Raw genomic sequence first — 24,723 nt, forward strand, 5'->3', positions numbered from 1 at the left:
CAAGCAGCAACAGTCACATCCTTTCCTCAAGTTCAAATTATCACTGCCTCCATGTATTGCTTACCCTACGGGAATGAGGAAAGAAGAGATAGATCAACCTTAGGTAATTACAGAGCATATAAATCTACAGAGGTGCTAGGTAATGATTTGTAGAAGTATACCTTGTGATCCAACTGGCAACTTAAAATCTGAAAAAAAAAAAAAAAGGCCAATGCTGTGGCTCACACCTGTTATCCCAGCACTTTGGGAGGCTGAGGCAGGCAGATCACTTGAGCTCAAGAGTTTGAAACCAGCCTGGGCAACATGATGAAACCCCATCTCAATGAAAAATACATTAAAAAAAAAAAAAATTAGCAGGGCACAATGGCATGTGCCTATAGACCCAGCTACTCAGGAGGCTGAGGTGGGAGGATGGCTTGAACCCAGGAGGCAGAGGTTGCAGTGGGCTGAGATCATGCCACTGTACTCCAGCATAGGTGACAGGGCCAGACCCTGTCTCCAAAATAAAAAATAAAAATAAATTAAAAACCTGAAAAACATTTTATTTATAGACTTCTGGAATATAATTTTCAGACAATATAATGTAAACACATGTCTCACTTACCGCTGGGGTAGGAGTCTATCATTAGCCAGGTAGCCTGGCTTATGAATCTCTTTATTATAATCTCCATACTTGGCTTGGACAGCATAGGAAGCCAAAAGAACTGCAGTTTCTGGTGGGCAATATATCTCATCATTTAAGATGGCTTCTTTAACTTGCAAGAAGAAGAGTCTCTGGGTTATTTCTTGAATTAATTCCTCAGAAACATCTTCAGGAAAGAATTTAGCTCTAAACTTGAACTGTAAAGGATTCTCTTTTTTAACATCTTGCTGTGTCACCTGGAAAAATAATTTCAAGTATAATCAACAAAAATCTTAAGTTTACAATACTTACACCTAGTCATATCAAATTCTTTTTGGACGAAAATGAAAAGTGAAATAGATTCTAAATCTATGAACATTTTAATGTGTAATATTGTAAATCTATAAACAAATGTATGTGATAAAAGATTCTATGCTCTTAAATGTGACCTATAACTCAGCTTCTAATAACCAAATTGAAAACTTTTCCTCATATTCTTGAGAAGCTTATCCTACAAGTACTTACATCACAATTGAAGTACTTAGTATGCCATTTGTAATATCTGCTTTAACATTTGTTATAGGCTAAGTTTTCAAATAGGAAAAGTAAGCATTTCTTTGTTCTCTTTCTTCTTTTCTGAGATGGTAAGCTGATGCTGCCCGACTGAAGTAAAAAAGGATGGCAGCTCACAATGATTAACAGACAACTACAAAAGGAAGCTTACAATCAGTCAGACTTAGCTTTTCCAGCACAAATTCATGCTAACTTCAACTTAACATAATTATTAGTTTAATGTTATTGTACATATTTTACCTTTTTATTTAGTTTAAGCCATGTAGAATAACCTTTGCTGTCTACATACTGCAGCCCAAAAAACCAGACCTCACGCAAACCAACTGTTTTCACCACCTAAAACACAACAACAAAAACAATTTCAGTGCAACATACACATTGTGTCTAAATACTACACTTCCAAAGGAGAACAAAACTACATAAGTATACGTACATTCCTTTGCCGTAGAAAAGGCTTTTCCTAAATTTAAGATATTAAAGGAACATTTTTGAAAACTCAAATTCAAGTTTTCTATACTTTTTTTTTTTTGAGAAGTTTTTTTTTTTTTTTTTTTGCTCTTGTCACCCAGGCTGGTGTGCAATGGCACGATCTCGGCTCACTGCAATTTCCGTCTCCTTTCAAGTGATTCTCCTGCCTCAGCCTCCGAAGTAGCTGTGATTACAAGCATGCACCACCATGCCCAGGTAATTTTTTGTATTTTTAGTAGAGATGGGGTTTCACCATGTTGGCCAGAATGGTCTCGAACTCCTGACCTCAGGGTGATCTGGCTGCCTCGGTCTCCCAAAGTCTTGGGATTACAGGCATAAGCCACTGCACCTAGCCTCTATCCTCGATTTTGTAGTGTCACTTCAATCCTCTTACTTGATCCACTTTTTCATACCTCCTTTTCCTTATCTATCATGACCTCAAAAATAACAAGGGTCTCGAATATATATAGTTTTCATAATCCTACATTCCAATTTCCATTTACCCCCACAAGTACCCTATTGGTATATTTAAGGCAAATAGTATCATTTTGGTGATAAGAAAAGTTTCTGATATATTCTGTGCTCTACCTTCACTGAGCAAGAAACCATTCTTAGAACATATCATCAATTCCACCATTCTACATTTTTACTCATGTTTTTTCCTCTGCCTAGAATGGGTCTTCTGTATTTTTATGAACTATTGAATAAATTATTCTTTTTTTTAAGAAAAATTTATTTATTTTTTATTATACTTTAAGTTCTAGGGTACATGTGCACAACATGCAGGTTTGTTACATATTTATTCTTTAAGGACCAGCTCAACTAACATGCCTTCTGTGAATAAAGCTCTCCTACCATCTAGATAAAATTAATCACTTCTTCCCTGATATTCCCACAGGACTTTATCTATCCAGCTATTAGAACATTTACTCTATCATAATTGTGTTATTAGCAGTGTGTCTATTTACCCTCCTTGACTGCCTAATACTTATGGACAGAGATTATTGATTTGTGTGTCTTAAAATCCATAGCATCTCACAGAATGATTAGCCTGTGGTATGCACTTGAAAGTAAGAGTAAATAGGCTGGGCGTGGTGGCTCACGCCTGTAATCCCAGCACTTTGGGAGGCTGAGACGGGCGGATTACGAGGTCAGGAGACACCATCTTGGCTAACACAGTGAAACTCCATCTCTACTTAAAAAAAAAAAAAAAAAAAACCCTTAGCCGGGCATGGCGGTGCACACCTGTAGTCCCAGCTACTCGGGAGGCTGAGGCAGGAGAATGGTGTGAACCCGGAAGGCGGAGCTTGCAGCGAGCCAAGTGCTACTGCACTCCAGCCTGGGTGACAGAGCAAGACTCCGTCTCAAAAAGAAAAAAAAAAAGGCAAGTAAGAGTAAATAAAGTGGTGAAGTTAGGATACACATCCAGCTTGCCCATACCTAACAAAAGCATATGTTTTTTTAAAAAATCTGTATTTAAAATAAAATGAGGAAAATGATCCAGGAGAGGTAAAAGTTCATTAACATTTTAAAAGCTTTACAGAAAGATTCAATATGAGTTCTTAAATAATAAAGTCTTGGTTTTTTGTGGGATTTTTTGCTTATTTTTTTTTTTACAGACAGGGTCTCACTCTGTACTCCCAATGGAGTACAGTGGTGTGATTCACGGCTCACTGGAGCCTTGACCTCCTGGGCTGAAGCAATCCTCCTGCCTCAGCTTCCTGAATGGCGGGGACTACAGGTGCATTCCACCACACCTAATTTTTTTTTTTTTTTTTTTTTTTTGAGACGGAGTCTCGCTCTGTCGCCCAGGCTGGAGTGCAATGGCCGGATCTCAGCTCACTGCAAGCTCCGCCTCCCGGGTTTACGCCATTCTCCTGCCTCAGCCTCCCAAGTAGCTGGGACTACAGGCGCCCGCCAACTCGCCCGGCTAGTTTTTTGTATTTTTTAGTAGAGACGGGGTTTCGCCGTGTTAGCTAGGTTGGTCTCGATCTCCTGACCTCGCGATCCACCTGTCTTGGCCTCCCAAAGTGCTGGGATTACAGGCTTGAGCCACTGCGCCCGGCCCACACCTAATTTTTTTTGTTTTGTTTTTTTGTTTTTCTGTAGAGGCAAGGGTCTTGCGATGTTGCCAAGGCTGATCTTAAACTCCTGGCCTCAAGTGATCCTCCCACTTCAGTCTCTCAAAATGCTGGGATTATAGATGCAAGCCACTGCGCTTGGCCCTTGGTTTGTTTTTTTTGTTTGTTTTTCTGTTTGTTTTGAGACAGGGCCTCGCTCTGTCACCCAGGCTGGAGTGCAGTCGTGCAATCGCAGTTCACTGCAACCTCCAACCCCACCCCGGGCTCAAGTGATCCTCCCACCTCAGCCTCCCGAGTAGCTGGGACCACAGGCATGCACTACCAAACTCAGCTAATTTTTTATATTTTTAGTGAGATAGGGTCTCACCATGTTGCCCAGGCTGGTCTTGACCTCCTGAGCTCAAGTGATCTGCCTGCCTCGGCCTCCCAAAGTGTTGGGATTATAGGTATGAGCCATCACGCCCAGCCTGTTTTTTAAAAATAATCTTAAAACATATGGTGGGGCAAGGTGGCTTGCGCCTATAATACCAGCACTTTGGGAGGCCAAGGATGCTAGATCACTTGAGGCCAACAGTTCAAGACCAGCCTGGCCAAGATGGTGAAATCCCATCTCTACTAAACATACAAAAATTAGCCGGGTGTGCTAGTGCACACCCATAATCCCAGTTACTCAGGAAGCTGAGACAGGAGAATCACTTGAGCCCAGGAAGCGGAAGCTGCAGTGAGCCAAGTTCACGCCACTGCACTCTAGCCTGGGTGCCAGAGCGAGACTCCGTCTCAAAAACAAACAAAAAAAAAGTCACACACACATACACACAAAATAATCTTACAACATTCCAGGCTTTTGGTTTCAACACAGCAAACTGAACCCTTCCATTTACTTTCCCACTCTTGAAAATTTTCACTGAAATGACAGAAAAAAAAAAAAAAAAACCACTGGCTGGGCACAGTGGCTCACATCTGTGATCCCAACACTTTAGGAGGCCAAGGCAGGAGGAGCTCAGGAGTTTCAGAAGAGCCTGGGCAACATAGGGAGATCCTGTCTCTTTAAAAAAAAAAAAAAAAATTAGCTGAGAAGTCATGCAAATCTGTAGTTCTAGCTAATCAGGAGGCTGAGGTGGTAGGATCACTTGAGTCCAGGAGGTCAACACTGCAGTGAGCTGTGATTATGCCACTGCACTCCAGCCTCAGTGACAGAGCAAGACCCTGTCTTTAAAAAAAAAAAAAGAAAAAATTAAAAAAAAAAAAAGCATTTAGAAAATGTTATCATCAAAAAAGCAAAAAGTGAGAAATTTCTAGAAGATGTGGAACATAAAGTCTCATATTGATAATGCACGAGCTGATCAATGTCAAACAATGAAAAATTCAATGTAGACAAAAGGAAATTCCAAATAATCTAACTTTGATAAAAGATAGGTTGCCCCAGCAGTGCCATAGAAAACATTCAAGCTTGGAGTGGCAGGAGTAGGAATGTACAGGTCAAAAGCAGCAGAGAGAAGTATAACAAAGCAGCTGGGCTCAGCTTCTGCCTCCACACTCTGTAAGATTCACAATGGTGGCTAAGTAAAAGAGAGATGCACCACAGTGGGCACAAGGGATAACAGCTTAACTAACTTTAGACTATTACACAAATACAAGGAACAAGAGAGCTCAGCTATGAAATTCCCTGAAACGCCCTATCTCCCCTAAGGTTCTTCCCTACTTCTTCAGAAGGTGCTTCTAGAATTTTTTTTTTTTAATTAATATATTTTAGTGAGGCTGTCCTTTGAGCTCCCATAAACTTTTGATCACATACTTTTAGACCTGAAACTGCTTGGGCACATAACTATAACATATGTATATTTACTTACAAGTTAGTCTATCATGCTAATACACTATAAAGCATACTTTTTTTAAAATTTAAAAAATGCATATATAATATATATTTTTTGTTTGTTTTTTGCCCAAACTGAAGTGCAGACTGAAACCTTCACCTCCCAGGTTTCAGCAATTCTCCCACCTCAGCCTCCTGAGTAGCTGGGACTACAAGTGCGCACCACCACGCCCAGCTAATGTTTGTATTTTTAGTAGAGACAAGAGTTTTGCAATGTTGGACAGGCTGGTCTTGAACTCCTGACCTCAAGTAATCCTCCCACCTTGGCCTCCCAAAGTGCTGGGATCACACGTGTGAGCCACCACGTCCAGCCTAAAGACATGGGTATGAACACTCTGTACACTTTAATCTCACAAGAAGCAGCTAAAGGAGGAGGCTAGTCAAGAAAAGAGTCAGCAAGAAGCAAACCAAAGGACTTCAAGCACTCAGAGTCCTCAAATACAGAGCAGCTGGCCTCGATCTAACATCATAATCAGACATGGGGCTTTACTACATGTACATGGACTCATGTAGCTATGTGCTCTCATTTTAGAGGACCCAGTTTACTCCCGGCTTGACCTGAACCTGTCAGCTCATTCCACACTACATACAAAAGTAAAGTCTGCATTTTTAGATCCTTGCCTTTGAGTTCAAGGAAAGCTCATCATTGCATTTGAGTTCAAGGAAAGCAGTCAGGAAATAGAATAGGGACTAAAGAACTGCTGAGTAGAGTCCATAACAGATAACAATACTCAATAATCTAGACCAGGCTGGGCAGTGGCTCACACTTGTAATCCCAGCACTTTGGGAGGCCGAGGCAGGCAGATCACTTGAGGTCAGGAGTTTGATCAAGACCAGCCTGGGAAACATGACGAAACCCCATCTCTACCAAAAATACAAAAAAAAAAAAAAAATTAGCCAGGCATGGTGGAGCGCACCTGTAGTCCCAGCTACTCAAGAGGCTGGGGTGGGAGGATGGCTTGAGTCTGGGAGACAGAGGTTGCAGTGAGCTGAGATCACACCACTGCATTCCAGCCTGGGGTGACAGGAGTGAGAGCTTATCTAAAAAAAAAATTTTTTTAAATAAAGAAATATATAATAGTCTAGACTATTTACATTATGAATTTTGTGTGTGTGTGTGTGTGTGGTGAGGGTTGCTTAACGATGGGGATACATTCTGAGAAATGCATTGTCAGACAATTGCATCATCGTATGAACATCATAGAGTATACTTGAACAAACCTAAATGGTATAGCCTACTACGCACCTAGACTATATGGTACAGCCTGTTGCTCCTAGGCTACAAACCTGTACAGCATGTTACTATATTGAATACTGTAGGCAACTCTAACACAACTGTTAAGTATTTGTGTATTTAAACATATCTAAACATAGAAAAGGTACAGTAAAAATATGGTATTACACTCTTAAGGGACCACTGTTGCCTAAGTGGCCCATCATTGATCGAAATGTCATTATGCGGCACATGACACTGTATTTTAATCTATATAAACAGAAAGATATATACATAAAACTATCAAATACTGTTCAAGGCACTTTACACAGATTTTCATTTAACTCTCACAACCTCTGAAGAAGTAATGTTACCATCATCATCCTAATTGTACAAATGAGAAAAATAAGGCAAAGAGATTAATTTGTCCAAAGTCAAACAGCTACAACTGGAACTAATGCAGGCAGTGTGGCTCCAGTGCCCACACTTCTAAACCACCACACATTACTGCCCTATAATAAATGAGGTTTCTTTTTCCTGTATCCAAGTGAAAGTAATTCTACTTAATAAAAAACAAGTTTTGGCCGGGCGCGGTGGCTCAAGCCTGTAATCCCAGCACTTTGGGAGGCCGAGACGGGCGGATCACAAGGTGAGGAGATCGAGACCATCCTGGCTAACACGGTGAAACCCCGTCTCTACTAAAAATACAAAAACTAGCCGGGCGAAGTGGCAGGCGCCTGTAGTCCCAGCTACTAGGGAGGCTGAGGCAGGAGAATGGCGTAAACCCAGGAGGCGGAGCTTGCAGTGAGCTGAGATCCGGCCACTGCACTCCAGTCCGGGCGACAGAGCGAGACTCCTCCTCAAAAAAAAAAAAAAAAAACAAGTTTTATTTCTTAGTATCCAATACCAAAAAGGATAACTTCCTGATTCGTTTTTGGCTGCCACAAACATTTCACTTACTATAAATAACATTTCAATTTGCTATGAAGTACAATAAATGCTAACTCTACTCACATTTTTTTTCAAATAAGATAGACTACATATTCATAAACAGGAGGCACAGAAGAATCAACAGAAGTGAATATTATACCAGAAAAAAAGTGGTTTGGAAAAAAGAAAAAAGTGGAGATTGGTTCACAAGGTATAGTGAACTTAGCTCTTTATGATTTTGCTTTAAAAATTTGCACATCCACACAAAAAGCCTTTCATCATCCAAAAAGACCTTATCAGACCTTTTAAATTTATGAATTACTGAATCAGGAGATTAAGTACAGTATTTGTCAGAAGAAACAACTTTCCAGAATTTAAAATTTTTATTTCATCAGATTTGAATCTGTATTTGACAGAATGACAACTAACAAAACCAAGGTATCTAGTGTTACTTATTTTGCTGAAATGCTGGAAACTCTTTCATTCTTTAAGATCAAGTTATTCTGACTACAGGCTACTGCTCTCTTGCTCCTAAGAAAAAGTGTATGTAAAGTTTATGTAAAAGTTATCCTCCTCTAAGATATATACCACCTTCCTCTCTCTTTGCAATAGTTTCTTCATGTTCTTTCTTAATCCCTGGGGCCAATCTCTTACCTCATTTTCTCAGTAAAACTTGCTTACATTGCAATACAACATTACCTAGGAAGCTTAAATTTTAAAATATTGATGATTTAGAGTAGGCCCAGACAATTAAATCAGCATCTCTGGAAGAGGTTTCCAAGCACTGTCTCCTCTCCCTTTTTTTTAAGCTCCACAGGTGACTCTAATGCGCACTCAAGACTGAGAAGAAAGATAAGATGAGTAGTCCCAGTTCCTTAATATACCGGATACCTGACCTCCATATCCCAACCTTTGTCTCATACATTATGAACCTATGACACCAAACTGTCGTTAGTAATCTCCATATAATCTACACAGGTTGAGCATCCCTAATCCAAAACTCCAAAATCCAAAATGCTGCCAAATCTGAAACTTCTTCAGTACCAACATGACTCTGCAAGTGGAAAGTTCCACACCTGACCTAACATGATGGGTCGCAGTCAAAACTCAGTATACATTTTATTTCATGCATAAAATTATTTAAAGTATTTTATAAAATTACCTTCAGCCTATGTATATAAGCTGTACTCAAAACATAAATGAATTTTGTGTTTAGACTTGGGTCCCGTCCCCAAGATATCTCATTATACATATGCAAACATTCCAAAACCTAAAAAAATCCAAAATCTTAAACACTTCTGGTCCCAAGCATTTTGGATAAGGGATGCTCTCAACCTGTAATTCCCTATGCCTTTCGCTCCCGCTGTTCCTTCTGCCCAGGATTCCTACTCATTTCACTCAACAACTTTGTGGATTATCCTTGAATCCCTTTTAGTCACCATCACAATGATTCTCACAGAAGTTAAACAGATGCCTGCTGAAAATTATTTTCAAGAAGTCCTCGCCCACAAATGTAGGAATGTGAAAGAATAAAGAATATCCCTACTGCTGCAGTAGGGATATTTGAATAGCCAGTATGAAAAATTCGAAGTGGTACATTGTTGGATTATCAGCAAAAGTACAGAAAAACAGAGAAAGTATGCAACAACATTCACACTATGGTGTCAAAAGTTGCATATTTCAAGCAGTTAAATGATACCTGGTCAAAAAGTTGTTTGCCAGTTGTATTGGGCTGAATGGCAAATTCCAGCTCAGCATCCATTGTAGTTACTCTTACGTTGATCTGCAATAAAAAAAAAGGAATAATAAGTAGAAAAGAGAAGTCATCAGGCATGAGAAAACTTCTATGATTTTCTTTATTAAAGTGATAAAGTTTTATTTTAATCATAAGAAAATCTATTTGAAAAACAAAGAGCTTATAAAGTCCTCATTTAGGAATATCTATTGAATACTTAACATATACTGGACACTAAGCTATGGCCTTTCCATACTCTCATTTAGCGCTTGCTATAATACTAAGAGATATTACTTTTATTTCTATAGAAATGCAAAGAGTTTCCATTATTCACCTAAGGACACATGGTTATTAAAAGGCAGAGCAAGAGCTGGATATGGTGGCTCACACCTTTAGTCCCAGCACCCTGGAAGGCCAAGGTGGGAGGATCTCTTGAGGCCAGGAGTTTGAGACCAGCCTGGGCAACACAGCAAGACTACATCTCTATGAAAAATTTAAAAATTAGTTGGATGTGGTGGCATGTGCCTGTTATTTCCGGGAGGCTGAGTCGGGAGGATCACTTGAGCCTAGGAGTTTGAGGGCTGCCGTGAGCTATGATTGTACTACTGAACTTCAGCTTGCCAAACAGAGCAAGACCCTGCCTCCAAAAACAAAAAGGCAAAGCAGGTATTTAAATTGAGGTCTAACTCCAAATTCTTTGAATGTGACTCACTATCCTGTATTTCTTTCAACATAAAAATCAGATTTCATTTTATTCATACTGTAAATACATTCTTCACTTTAGGAAAGCATTTATCTACAGTGCTTTATTTGCTAGACTCTATTTTTTGTTCTTTTTAGAGACAGGATCTCACTACGTTGTGCTCAGGCTGGACTGCAGTGGCCATTCATGGGTACAATCACGACACACTGCAACCTTGATCTCCCGGACACAAGCCTGTACTCCCACCTCAATCTACCAAGTAGCTAGGAGCACAGGCGTGTGCCACCATGCCTCGCTTCAAACTCTATTTTAAATAATAATTTTATTGTGTAAATACCTTTCTAATATCTCAAAAACTTAACATGCCTTACCAAAATAATTTTTACCACAGAATAGCATCTTCACCTAGAATTCTTCACGTGATCCAAATACATCTTTTTCGCTTTTTATTTTATCTTTTATTAATTTATTTCTCCTTTAATTCTCCCATACTTCCTTTGCTGTTTCTGTATCTATTTTCTAACAATCTTTACTTTTCCCTTAACCAGTATAAACCTGTAGCGATTTCTACTGACATTGTTTCTGTAACAACTGTATTTAAAATTTTATATTAATATGTATTACTGTATTTGTTTTTATGTATCTTTTTCCATCAGCCTGTAGGTTTACTGAGGACACAGCTTGTGCCATTTTATCTTTCTAACTTTAACTCACACTATAAAAACTCTAAATCAGACTTATTTCCCCATATGTCTAACAATCACAACCTCAGCACGTTATAGCTTTTACCTGGAATAACTTCTGTAATCAAATCTTACAGATTCATCCTTCTTTAAAATCATCCTTTTTTTTTTTCTAAAACTGTATCTTATTAAGAAATGATATATACAAAACATGTATCATATGTAAACAATGAAGAAGAATAAAATGAAACCCATAAATCTACCACCCAACTGAATAACAAGAAATGGTAAATAATGTTGCATGTATCACTGTATTTCTTCTTTGTAAATACCAACAGGTAACCACTAACCTAAATTTCGTGTTATTCTCTTGCTTTTTTAAAAAAATGGTTCTAACATAAATATATGTTATCTATATGTAAAATAGCTTCATTTTTCCTGATTTTTAGCTGTATTATAACTGTACAATATTTGTTGATCAAGTTTTCTTTCCTGATGTGGGCAATGCTTACACGGGTATATTCACTTTACGAAAATTCATCAACTACACACTTTTTTTCCCTGTTGCCTAGGTTGGAGCGCAGTGGCACAATCCTAGTGCACTGCAGCCTCAACCTCTCGGGCTCAAGCGATCCTACCGCCTCAGCCTCCTGGGTGGCTGGGACCCCCATACCATTTGGTATGTGTATTTTATTTCAATAAATTATTTAAAATTGCACTATACTAGTTTAATTTTTCACAATATGTTTCTAAGATTTACTGATGCTTTTGTAATTAGAATTTTCACTGCTATGCAACAGTCTGAATGTGGCCAAACAAAAATTTACTCACCCATTTTACTGTCAATGAACACTGTCTCCAATTTTTTGGCTATTAAGAACAATACTGCTATGAACATTCTTGTACATGTCTCCGAGTGTCAGAATTTCCCCAGAATATAGTCAGAATTCTTGAGTAATAAAGTGTGTACACCTTCTACTTTTACCACATAATGCTGAATTGTACAATGTAACTGTGTCAACGTATACTCCCGTAAGCATTGAATAAGAATTCTTGCTGTTCTATATATTTCCAGGAACAGTAGGCATTATCAGATTTATTATCTGACAATTCAGTTAGCAGAAAATGGTATCTCAATATGGTCTTAAAGTGGGATCCTCGATTGCTGCTGAAGTCCGTATTTCTGTATATGGCACGTGCATACAGAATTTTAAGATGGCTCCTGTTGTCATGCTCACGATTATGGTGCATTACATGATTAAAGGGATTTTGCAGAAGTACTTAAGATTACTCATCAGCTGACTTTAGAACAGGAAGATTATCTAGGAGGACCTAAGCTAATCAATTTATCTGGCTGGTTGCAGAGTAAGTTGCCTTATAAGACTCTGAAGCAGGGAACTCAGTCACATCACCCCAGACTTCTAACCTATAGAACTATGGGATAACACATGGGTGCTGTTTTATAACACTAAATTTGTGGTAATTTGTCACAGACCAATGGAAAACTAATACAATATGTTTAACTGACCACCCATTCTCATCTCCGAATGTTCACACATATGGCTTATTTTCCTATTGGGTTGTTTTTTCTAACTTTTACTTAGGAAGTCTTTATATATTCTTGATACTGATCCTTTGTCAGTTATTTCTTACAAAAAAACCTCCCATATTGTGGTTTGTCATTTTACTGTCTTCATAGTGTCCTTTATGATAAACTGACATACTTAATTTCAATGTTGAATTTATAAATATTTTACACACAGATATCAATTTTTTACCATCTTTTTTTTTTTCCAAGACAGCATCTCACTCTGTCGCCCAAGCTAGTGTGCAGTGATGCAATCTCAGCTCACTGCAACCTCCACCTTCCAGGTTCAAGCAATTCTCCTGCCTCAGCCTCCCAAGTAACTGGGATTACGGGTATGCACCACCATGCTCGACTTTTTTTGTATTTTTAGTACAAACGGGATTTCACCATGTTGGCCAGGCTGGTCTCGAACTCCTGACCTCAAGTGATCCACCTGCCTCAGCCTCCCAAAGTGTTGAGATTACAGGCATCAGCCACTCTGCCTGGCCAATTTTTTTTGTCGTCCTTAAGAAATCCTTCCATACAGGCGGGCGTGGTGGCTCACACCTGTAATTCCAGCACTTTAGGAGGTTGAGGCAAGCGGATTATGAGGTCGGAAGATCGAGGCCATCCTGGCTAACACAGTGAAACCCCGTCTCTACTAAAGAATACAAAAAATTAGCTGGGCGTAGTGGTGAGCGCCTATAGTCCCAGCTACTTGGGAGGCTGAGGCAGGAGAACTGCGTGAACCCAGGAGGCAGACGTTGCAGTGAGCTGAGATTGCACTACTGCACTCCAGCCTGGGCGACAGAGCAAGACTCCGTCTCAAAAAATAAAATAAAATAAAATAAAAAAGAAATCCTTCCATACTCTGGAGTCATAAGGATATTCATATATTTCCTATTTTGATTTTCATAATTTTCAATGATTTTTGTTTATGATGTTAGAGGTCCAATTTCATTTTTTAATCTCCATATGAATCAAAATATGGGTTTTTTTTAAAAAATCCAATATCATTTATTAATCAGTCCATTTATTCTCCAAAGTCTGTGCTGTCACAAATCAAGTATCTGCATAAATGTGGATCTAATTTTGTTCCACTGGTCAATTAAACTACTCTTAATATCATATTGTCTGAATTAGTATTTTTTTAAATAAGTCTTGATATCTGGTAGGGCAAGTCTCCATTATTCTTCAGAACTATTTTGACTAGTCTTGGATCATTATCTTTGCTCTTGGCTCCACATAAAACTGTGAACTTGGGCTGGGCACAGTGGCTCACACCTGTCATCCTAGCACTTTGGGAGGCTGAGGTGGGAGGATCATGAGGTCAGGAGATAGAGACCATACTGGCTAACATGGTGAAACCCTGTCTCTACTAAAAATACAAAAAAATTAGCCAGGCGTGGTGGTGTGTGCCTATAGTCCCAGCTACTCGGGAGGCTGAGGCAGGAGAATGGCGTGAACCTGGGAGGAGGAGGTTGCAGTGAACCGAGATCATGCCACTGCACTCCAGCCTGTGTGACAGGGTGAGATGCCGTCTCAAAAAAAAAAAAAACAAAAAAACTCTGAACTTTACAAAATACACCATTTATGATTTAGCATTGGAACAACGTGAAATTCTTCAGTATCTTTGGGTAAGAATTAACATTTTTATTAATATAGACTCTATACACGACTATGGTTTTCTCACTGTACATTGCCTTAGATCTTCTTTAATGACTTTCAAAATCTTTTGAAAGAAGCGCTTGTAATTTGCTCCATATAAATCACTTTACTCATTTGTTAGATATTTTCTTCTAGATCATTATGGCTTTTTGAGTCTTGTACATATGGGTCCACAGTTCCTATTCCATAATTTTGACATCTTAAAAGCACTGACACCTGAAGATGAGTTAATTTTGAGCAAAAATCTGACATGAAGTGATACAAGACTATCACTTGTAGTGAATTAATTTATTGCATTTCAAGTGACTATTCACCCATTAAACTATAAAAATATCAGTGTTTTAGAGGTGATGCCATAGACCTTGATGGGAGTTTCATGATATAATGACATATGCACATAATATATTATATATTCATTGTTCTAAAATCCAAAAACTTCCACATTCTGAAACGTATCTAGCTTCAAGAGTTGTTTCCTCTGCAAGGCAAGTTCTATACTTCTAGAATCTTTAATGAATCAACAACACACAATTGATATCCAACTGCGTATAATAATTTTGACTCTTTAAAGAACAATAAACATTCTCCACTCAATTATACTGGCAAAGAGTTTTCCAAAGTAGCTGTCAACGTTCACATTCCTAACAAATACAATAAAGTCACAGCTGCTCCACATCCTTACCTACACTGGATTATATCAGTCTTTTTTGTTGTTGTTGTTATTTTTTTGTTTTGTTTTGTTTTGAGACAAGTCTCACTCTGTCACCCAGGCTGGAGTGCAGTGGTGCGATCTTGGCTCACTGCAACCTTCGCCTCCTGCATTCAAGCGATTCTCCTGCCTCAGCCTCCCGAGTAGCTGGGACTACAGGAACGCACCAAAATGCCTGGCTAATTTTTGTACTTTCAGTAGAGATGGGGTTTCACCACGTTGGCCAGGCTGGTCCCAAACCCGACTTCAAGTGATCCTCCCACCTCGGCCTCCCAAAGTGCTGGAATTACAGGCATGAGCCACCATGCCTGGCCTACCAGTCTTTAATATAGCTTCTTTTGTGAAATATCTGCTCAAATATTTTGCACACACACACAAAAAAAATCTGAGTTGTGTTATTATTGAACCGTAAAAGAACTTTATATGGCAATTATTTTCTCCCATTGTCTTGCCTTTCCATGTTCTTATTTCTATCTTTCAGGAGCAAAAGTTTTTAACTTTGATTAAGTCCAACTTTTTCTAAATGGTTCAAATTTTCTGTGTATTATATAAAAAATTTTCACCTACTCCAAGGTCACAAAGATTTTTTCCTATGTTTTCTTCTAGATGTTTTACAGTTTGGGCTTTTGCATGTAGGTCTATAATCCATTGAGTTTATGTTTGTAAATTGTAAGACAACAGTCAATGTTCATGTTTTTCTGTATGGATAACCCTTTGTGCCAATACCATTTGTTGAAAATAATTATAGTTCTCCATTAAATTGTGTGACAGCATTGTCAAAAATCTAATGAATACATATGTGTATGTATGTGTGTTGGTGTATTTTCATTTCACTGATTCTATTAATCTATTTATTCTTTCATCAGTACCTCAATGACTTATTTAGTGGCTTAAGAACAAACCTTGAAATTCAGGAGTGTAAGTTTTCTTTTTTTTTTTTTCATTGCTTTAGTTATTCTGTACACATTTTGGCATATCCATATATTAATATATTTTAGAATCAGCTAGTCAATTTTAATCAAAGAAGACTGCCTGGATTCAACTGATTGGAACTGAATTTCATTTATGAAATCTTTTATGGAGAACTGACATCTTAATACAACTTTATAAAGACCTCTATACATATTTTACAGTTCTCTACATATTTAAATCTTTAATTTCTTATAGCTAGTTTTCAGTGTAGAGATCTTGTACAGCATTTGTACCTTTATTACTAAGTATGTCATGTTTTTTAATAACCAAACTAAATAACCAAACTACTTTTATATTAAAAAGGCTATTTTTTAAAATACAATCTTGTATTTGGCAATCTTGATAAATTCAGTTATTGGTTATAGTAATTGTTTTGTAGATTTATAAGGATTTTCTACAGAAACAATCATGTCATCTGCAAATAGGAAATTTTCTTTTTGATCTTTTTTTTTTTTTTTTTTTTTTTGAGATGGAGTCTTGCTCTGCCGCCCAGGCTGGAGTGCAGTGGCCGGCTTTCAGCTCACTGCAAGCTCCACCTCCCGGGTTCACGCCATTCTCCTGTCTCAGCCTCCCAAGTAGCTGGGACTACAGGCGCCCGCCTCGTCGCCCGGCTAGTTTTTTGTATTTTTTAGTAGAGACGGGGTTTCACCGTATTAGCCAGGATGGTCTCGATCTCCTGACCTTGTGATCCGCCCGTCTCGGCCTCCCAAAGTGCTGGGATTACAGGCTTGAGCCACCGCGCCCGGCCTTCTTTTTGATCTTTATGCCTTTTTTAAATTCTTCTCTCCCTCTAACAAAGCACACTTTGCGACCTGCTGAGTCTTTCAGTCATTCCAAAGTGTTATCCATGCTAGAAAATCCCAAAAATGATAACTAATGACTTTCTTTAAAATTATAACTGGCCAAAAGAAACATTCCAGAAAACAAAAATAACTTACTTTATTAGATTAAGAAAAGAACAATTACACCTTAAGAATAAAGGAATAAACTTTAGTCAAGAAGAACCAAATAACTATAAAACTAAGTAAAATAATCACAGGTATACCTTTAAATAAAAAAATCTAAGACTATATAATATCAGTATGGGTATCAATTGCATCTAAACTAGAATTATGAGAAAACTAAAATTCATAGATCTTTCTGACCTCTCATTACTTCCTCCCATTTAACAATGTTACCATTTACTGGGCACTAAATATATATATCAGATTCTTCTAACCCTTACCATACTCCCTTGGGTAACTAATTATATTCCCATTTTATACGTAAGGAAATTAAAAATTGGACAGATTGAGCTAAATTAACAAAAGTCACCCAGATTAGTGGAAGAACCAAGGTAAGAACTTAGTTTGACCTTAGAACTCATGACCACATAATACTATGCTCTGGTCACATTAATTTAAAAACAACAGTAATATCAGTGCCTTTTTCTTCCAACAACTCTACCAACATTCTTTGCCTTGTTCCAAAATGAATTTAATGATATCTTATTATGTAGATACTGTCAAATGTAATAAAATACACTTACTGGTTTTGGCATTTTCTTTCTCTTTTTGTTACCTTCTTTAAAAATTCTTCACTTCTATGAATTATGTTGTCACTTTCTGTTAAAAAAAAAAGCATAATGTATTATCTTTTTATATAAGGTTTCTGTTTTAACTATAATTTGCATAAGATATAAATTAAAATATTTGAAAAGGTGGATTTAAAGTAACAAGGAGTGATTTCATTCAAATTTTCAATGTCTTCTCCTAGCATTGCACATTCCCTAAAAAGACTAAAATCCAAGATTAAAAATACCGCACATCTCAAATAACTTGGTATAAACACATTGATCTACCAGAAGTTTTAACTTAATTACAGACAACAAAGAACAAGGAAACATCACTGCTTAGGGCCCAGAAGCTCGCTCTCTGAGTCAGGCTCATCTCTGTATCCAGGATGTGAGAGAAAGGAACAATAAAAGTGAGGACAGATGGATTCAGATTCTGAAGAGCTCAAGAATACTTTTTCAATGTTTTTTTTCTGTACTGCCAAAAACAAAAGGAAATTCTGATTAATGTAATCTACAAAAAAATGGAAGAAACTAATTTTTATTTTTTTAAAGACAGGGTCTCATTCTGACATTCAGGCTGGAGTACAGTGGTGACATCACAACTCACTGCAGCCTAAGCCTCCCAGGTTCAAGTAATCCTCCTGCCTTGGGCTCCCGAGTAGCTAGGATCATGAGCACATGCCACCATGCCCAGCTAGTCTTTTTATTTTACTTTTTCGTAGAGGCAGGGTTGCCCTATGTTGCTCAGGCTGTCTCAAACTCCTGGCCTCAAGCAGTCCTCCCAACTGTGCCTCCCAAAGTGCTAGGATTACAGGCATGAGCCACCGCACCTGGCTTATTTTTTCTTCTTGTAAGTTTGAAAATATGAATAAAGAAAAATATGAATGGCTTATTCACCCAATGTGTATGAAACAGGCAAAATTCTGCACACTAACAACATGCATTCAGCTAGACACGGCGGCTCACATTGGTAATCCCAACACTTTGGGACCTGTAATCCCAGTACTTTGGGAGGCCAAGGTGAGAGGACTGCTTAAGCCCAGGTGGCTGAAGCTGCAGTGTGCAGTGATCATACCACTGCACTCTGGCCTGGGCAACAGAGCAAGGTCCTGTCTTAAAAACAAACAAATAAACAAAAAAAGTTACTGATTGCTGTTTAAGATGCCATAACTAAGGCTGGGCATGGTGGCTCATGCCTGTAATCCCAGCACTTTGGGAGGCCGAGGTGGGAGGATCATATGAGGTCAGGAGTTTGAGACCAGCCTGGCCAACATGGTGAAACCCCATCTATACCAGAAATACAAAAATTAGCTGGGCATGGTGGCAGGTGCCTATAATCCCAGCTACTCAGGAGGCTGAGGCAGGAGAATCACTTGAACCTGGAAGGTGGAGGCTGCAGTGAGCCGAGATTGTCCCACTGCACTACAGCCTGGGCGACAAAGCAAGACTGTGTTTCCAAAAAACAAAGAAAAGATGCCATAACTAATAAAAGAGAAATTCTCTATAAGTTGTAATAAAAATGAAATTTAGGTAAGGCCATTTCCCAAATTCTACTCAATCACAAGTAATTGATTACCAATAAACCTCTTCAGAGGAAACTTCCTCCTGAGATTTTTTTCTTTTTTTTTTTTTTTTTTGAGACGGAGTCTCGCTCTGTCGCCCGGGCTGGAGTGCAGTGGCCGGATCTCAGCTCACTGGAAGCTCCTGCCTCCCGGGTTTTACGCCATTCTCCTGCCTCAGCCTCCCGAGTAGCTGGGACTACAGGCGCCCGCTACCTCGCCCGGCTAGTTTTTTTTTTGTATTTTTTAGTAGAGACGGGGTTTCACCGTGTTAGCCAGGATGGTCTCGATCTCCTGACCTCGTGATCCGCCCGTCTCGGCCTCCCAAAGTGCTGGGATTACAGGCTTGAGCCACCGCGCCCGGCCTTCTTTTTTTTGAGATGGAGTCTCACTCTGTCACCCAGGCTGGAGTGCAGAGGTCGCAGTGGTGCAATCTTAGCTCACTGCAATCTCTGCCTCCAGGGTTCAAGCGATTCTCCTGCTTCAGCCTCTGCAGCTGGGATTACAGACATCCACCACCACACTCCGCTAATATTTGTATTTTTAGTAGAGAAAGGGTGTCATCATGTTGGCCAGGCTGGTCTCAAACTGAGCTCAAGCGATCCGCCGGCCTGGTCCTCCCAAAGTGCTGGGATTACAGGCATGAACCACTAGGCAATGAAATTCTGTTGGAGGTATAAATCCCTCATTTCTTAATTCTTATCATTTCCTAGCTTATTCCCATCTACACTCACCTACCTTCATGAACCTAAATGTATTTCAGTCCAATTTTTAAATTCTATACCCTTTTTTCATCCCAACGACTATTACTGCCTTAGTTCAGGTCTTATCATCTCAGGTCTTGATTAAAATAGCCTCCAGGCCAGGCGCAATAGCTCACGTGTGTAATTCTAGCAATTTGAGAAGTGGGAGGATCACTTGAGCCCAGGAGTCTGAGAGGAGCCTAGGCAACAGGGCAAAACCCATCTCTACCAAAAAACAAACAAACAAACAACAACAAAAAACTAGCCAGGCATGGTGATGGAAGGATTGCTTGAGCCTGGGAAGTGCAGGCTGAAGTGAGCTGAGATCACCAATGCACTCCAGCCTGGGTGAGAGAGCAAGAACCCGTCTCAAAAAACAAACAAAAAATGAGCTATAACCTATTGGTTCAGCAAAATTGCTTCATCTCACATTTCATAGAACAATTTTATTCAAATTCTTCACACATATATAAGACATGTGTGTCTGCATCAAAACTTTGGCCATTTTTTGAATCATAGTAGTTTAGATTACATAAGCATTTGTTTCAATCAGTAATACGATCACTAAAAGTTTTATCCCAAGCTAAAATGGTTTGTCCTAAGTTATATGAGCAATCAACAGCCAAACTACAAGTCTCTTGACACCTAGCATCCAGAGTTCTACAATATTTCAGCCTGTCTTCCTCTTTTTTGATATGAAAAGACTGCTAACTAATTTCATTTGTAGAAATATACTTGAAGAAAATATTAACAAATATGTATAATGCTACAACTACAAAGACTAATTATAGTACAATTTATAAAAGTATATATAAAACTGGGAGTTTAGCTAAGTCAATCATGGTATATCTTAGGATCCACAAGATCACAATGCAGCCCATTAAAATGTTATAGAAAAATACTAAATGACATAGGAAGATATTCACAAACCACCAAGTATAAAGGTAGGTAATAAAACCATCCATAGTAGCCAGGCATGGTGGCTGACACCTATAATTCCAGCACTTTGGGAGGTCAAGGCAGGAGGATCACTTGAGGGCAAGAGTTCAAGACCAGCCTGGGCAACACAGAGAGACAGTGTCTCTACAAAAAATAAAAATAAACCAGGCATAATGGAGTGCACATGTAGTCCTAGCTACTCAAGAGGCTAAGGCAGGAAGATCGCTTGAGCCCAGAAGTTTGAGGCTGCAGTGAGTTATGATCATGCCACTACAATACAGCCTAGGCAACAGAGCAGGACTCTGCCTAAAATCTAAAAAATAAAACATTAAAAAAAAAAATCCATAGAATATCATCACTTTAAAAAAAGGAATGAATGAAAAGACCAGAATGTTTATATTCTAAAATATTAACAGGCTCGAAGAATTAAAATGAAATCTGTAAACTTGTAAAATGAAAATGTAGAGGTTTTGTAATAAACTAATTTCTTTTTTTTGGAGATGGAGTCTCGTTCTGTCACCCAGGCTGGAGTACAGTGGTGCGATCCTGGCTCACTGCAACCTCCACCTCCCAGGTTCAAGCGATTCTCCTGCCTCAGTCTCCCCTAAGTAGCTGGGATTACAGGCGTGCACCACTACATCTGGCTAATTTTTGTGTTTTTAGTAGAGACGGGGTTTCACTATGTTGCCCAGGCTGGTCTTGAACTCTTGACAACAGGTAATCCGCCTGCCTCAGCCTCCCAAAATGCTCACAGATATGAGCCACCGCGCCCAGCCTAAAAAACTAATTTCTTACAATGAAAAAACAGAATTATTCTAAATAAGTAAACTAAAGTTGGACCCATAACTTCACAATGTCATTTAATAAAATGTAAGTAAGTTAATATTTTTCTCAAAAAGAAAGCAGGAGCAGTGGCTCATACCTGCAAACCCAGCACTTTGAGAGCCTGAGACAGGCGGGCTGCTTGAGCCCAGGAGTTCAAGACCAGCCTGGAAAACATAGCAAGACCCCCTATGTTTTTTAAAAAATAATTAAAAAAAAAAAAAAGAGATACTTGAAAAAAATTCTAGTTTTGGAAGAATAACACAATATGACTAAGAAAGATATATAGGTTATAATAAAAACAGATAAATATATTTTATTTTAAATCTCTACACAGGTAAAATAAATACCAAAATAAAAACCAGCAGAAAAATTTGCAACTAAAGCTGTTATGCAAAGTAATCAAACGGTTAAACATATAAAGATATTGCTCAGATTCCACTCCATAAACAGTTCAATAAGAAGCTTCGCCAACAAATCTTACGTTAAAAAAACACACAAATGTTCTACTGATTAAAACTACAAGTGTTTTACCAATGATATACTCATTAAACCAGCAAAATAAATATTAATTATTCATGGCAAGGTTGACAAACAACGTTGGCAAACAAGTAGATAAGTATTGTAAGTATCACCATATATTGGCTCCACATTTCTATAAAGTAGAGAATACATAACGAAAGCTATACAGCTTTTTTCAATATGAAATTCTGCTTTTGTAATAAATCTCCTAGAAGATATTTCTTCCCCCAAACTAAATATAAAAGAAAGTAGTCTGTATCAAGATATTCACAGCAGCATTCTTTACAATAGCCAATGATTACAATAACCAAAGTAATGTTGACGCTATCTGATAACATTATGGACTACTCCGGGGTTGTGGGAGATTTTTTATTTGTTTTTTGGTATTATTAAAATAAACTGTGTGAACATTTAGGTAAGGAAAAGTGGAAAGGCAGAATATGTAACTACCCATCCATCAACACAGAACAACACAGGTATTATTAAAAATGGTTGTCTGGATACACAGACACTTAGTACTTAACAGAGTTTTGTTAAGTTTCTAATTTTAAAAATCAGAGATAAGAATTTCAAAAACGTATTTCATGAAATTGCTTATACGTATTTTTTATTAGCTTATATAACACACAGATGTAAAAACTCTACCTTAAATTTTTCAGGACAAAGCTATGTACAAATGGTATTAAAACCTAAGTTTTTATACCAATTTAGTTATTAATGGAAAATATTTATATCAAGAGAATATTGTTGCTGGGTGCAGTGGCTCAAGCCTGTAATCCCAGCACTTTGGGGGGCTGAGGCAGGCAGATCACGAGGTCAGGAGTTCGAGACCAGTCTGGCCAACACAGTGAAACCCCGTCTCTACTAAAAGTACAAAAAATCAGCTGGGTGTGGTGTGTGCCTATAATTTCAGCTACTCAAGAGGCTGAGGTAGGAGAATCGCGTGAACCTGAGAGGTGGGGGCTGCAGTGAACCAAGATCGTGCCACTGCAATCCAGCCCGGGTGACAGTGTGCGACTTCATCTCAAAAGAAAAAGAGAATACTGTTTAACCTCAATGAGACATTTCTGGCTAGGCGTGGTGGCTCATGCCTGTAATCCCAGCACTTTGGGAGGCTGAAGCAGGTGGATCACTTGAGGTCAGGAGTTCGAGACCAGCCTGGGCAACATGGTGAAACCCTGTTTCTAGTAAAAATAAAAAATTGTCCGAACATGATGACGCATGCCTGCAGTCCCTGCTACTCAGGAGGCTGAGGCAGGAGAATCGCTTGAATCCAGGAGGCAGAGGCTGCAATAAGCTGAGATCACACCGCTACACTCCAGCCCGGGCGACAGAGTGAGACTTTATCTCTAAAAAAAAAAAAGACATTTCTAGTCTATGAATATATTAGTATGCTTTTAATTGAAACTGGCATCTATCTATTAGTAGCAGAATAGATAATTTCATAAAATGTCACATGTAAAACAAAGAAACCTAGATGCATATCCTGGGGTTCCATCTCTAACTTGAAACAAAACCTGGTCTTTCAAATCTTTCCTTTCCTCTATTAAAAAAAAGCATAAAAATAATAATAATAACTAAGTTGCCTAAACCATTATATATCAAAGACATATTTATATATCAAATATTTGTATACTTCCACTCTTCCCTCATAAAAATAAAAATTTACTCCCTCCTCCCCACTCTTACTTCTCTTAATTTTAATCTGCAAGTTTATTGGTTTAAACTTAATTAAACCAATTAAATTAAATTCTTAATTTTCTCCCACTCTTAAATGTCTTAAAGTGGTTTTGCCCTGCCTCTTTTCCATACCTACTCCTCCAAAAGCAACAAAAGTGCAGTCATGGCAGCAACAAACCCAGCAAGTCGTGAGAGGTGCTGCCAGCCAGCAAACACCTCCCATTTCGAGAAAACCACTCATATGAATAAGTACTCAAACACACTGCCACACATTAGAGACAAAATAGCAACAATAAACATTCTCTCCTTTGTCTTTTAACTCTGAGGGTAACCCTCAAACAGTCTCCTTTCTACCTAACACAATGGAAAAATAGCCTCACGCTTAACACATTGAGCTCTGTTAAGTCAGTGGCACAAGACTCCCACCTGTCAGGTGGTAAAACAGGTGTTATAAAGTCTAGTCCATGCAGTGCCTGCACTGAAGCATCAATAATTCATAGCAGATTGCCTGATTTTACTTTTGAGATACTCTTTTTCCTAAGCCTAATTTTAACTATTTTAATTTTTTTCTGCCTTTTTAGACTTAGAAATGACCTCTGAACATAATTGTTATCTCTCCAGAGATCAAAACATTCCAAGAGAACTCCTCTGCCAATTTACTGGGAGAAAGCAGCACAACAAAGAACAGTATAAACTGAATAAGGCAACTCTGGCAGTCCAATCAACACAATAATGGAATCTACTAAAGAAGTTCTTAATCATTTTATTTTTCCTGCATGGGCCCTGCTGGTGAAGCCTATGAACTCTTTCCAAGAAAAGTATTTTTAAATGCATAAAATACACGCACAAAATACAGAAAATTACAAAAGAAACCAATTACACTGGAATATAATTATCAAAACATAAAAAACACACTAATATATATTTCTTTTTTTAATACTTTAAGTAACAGTAACTTATTTTGAGACAGCTTTAACGTATTACAAAAGTATCTACTGTTTCTATTAGAAACAGTCTCTGGGCTGGGTGTGGTGGCTCATGCCTGTAATCTCAACACCTTGGGAGACCAAGGCAGGAGGACGGCTTGGGGCCGGGAGTTCAAAACC

General features: G+C 38.4%; 1 protein-coding gene across 4 annotated transcripts in view; it reads right to left on the reverse strand.

Moving 5' to 3' along the window:
* Positions 1-24,723, reverse strand: part of RDX (radixin) — a 102,050-nt gene that overhangs the window by 67,099 nt on the left and 10,228 nt on the right. For 3 of the 4 annotated variants that reach the window (XM_033204414.1, XM_033204412.1, XM_033204413.1), the window contains exons 2-5: positions 17,326-17,401; positions 9,460-9,543; positions 1,436-1,531; positions 605-879 (exon numbers count right to left, since the gene is read on the reverse strand). In XM_033204414.1, coding sequence (XP_033060305.1) covers positions 605-879; positions 1,436-1,531; positions 9,460-9,543; positions 17,326-17,337 — 467 coding nt within the window. In that variant the 5' untranslated portion in view covers positions 17,338-17,401. Of the gene's footprint in view, positions 1-604; positions 880-1,435; positions 1,532-9,459; positions 9,544-17,325; positions 17,402-24,723 lie in introns of those variants that run through there. The other variant, XM_033204415.1, reaches the window with a different exon arrangement.

Source organism: Trachypithecus francoisi, unplaced genomic scaffold (genome assembly GCF_009764315.1).
Source record: "Trachypithecus francoisi isolate TF-2019V2 unplaced genomic scaffold, Tfra_2.0 Lachesis_group8, whole genome shotgun sequence".
NCBI lineage: Eukaryota > Metazoa > Chordata > Mammalia > Primates > Cercopithecidae > Trachypithecus > Trachypithecus francoisi.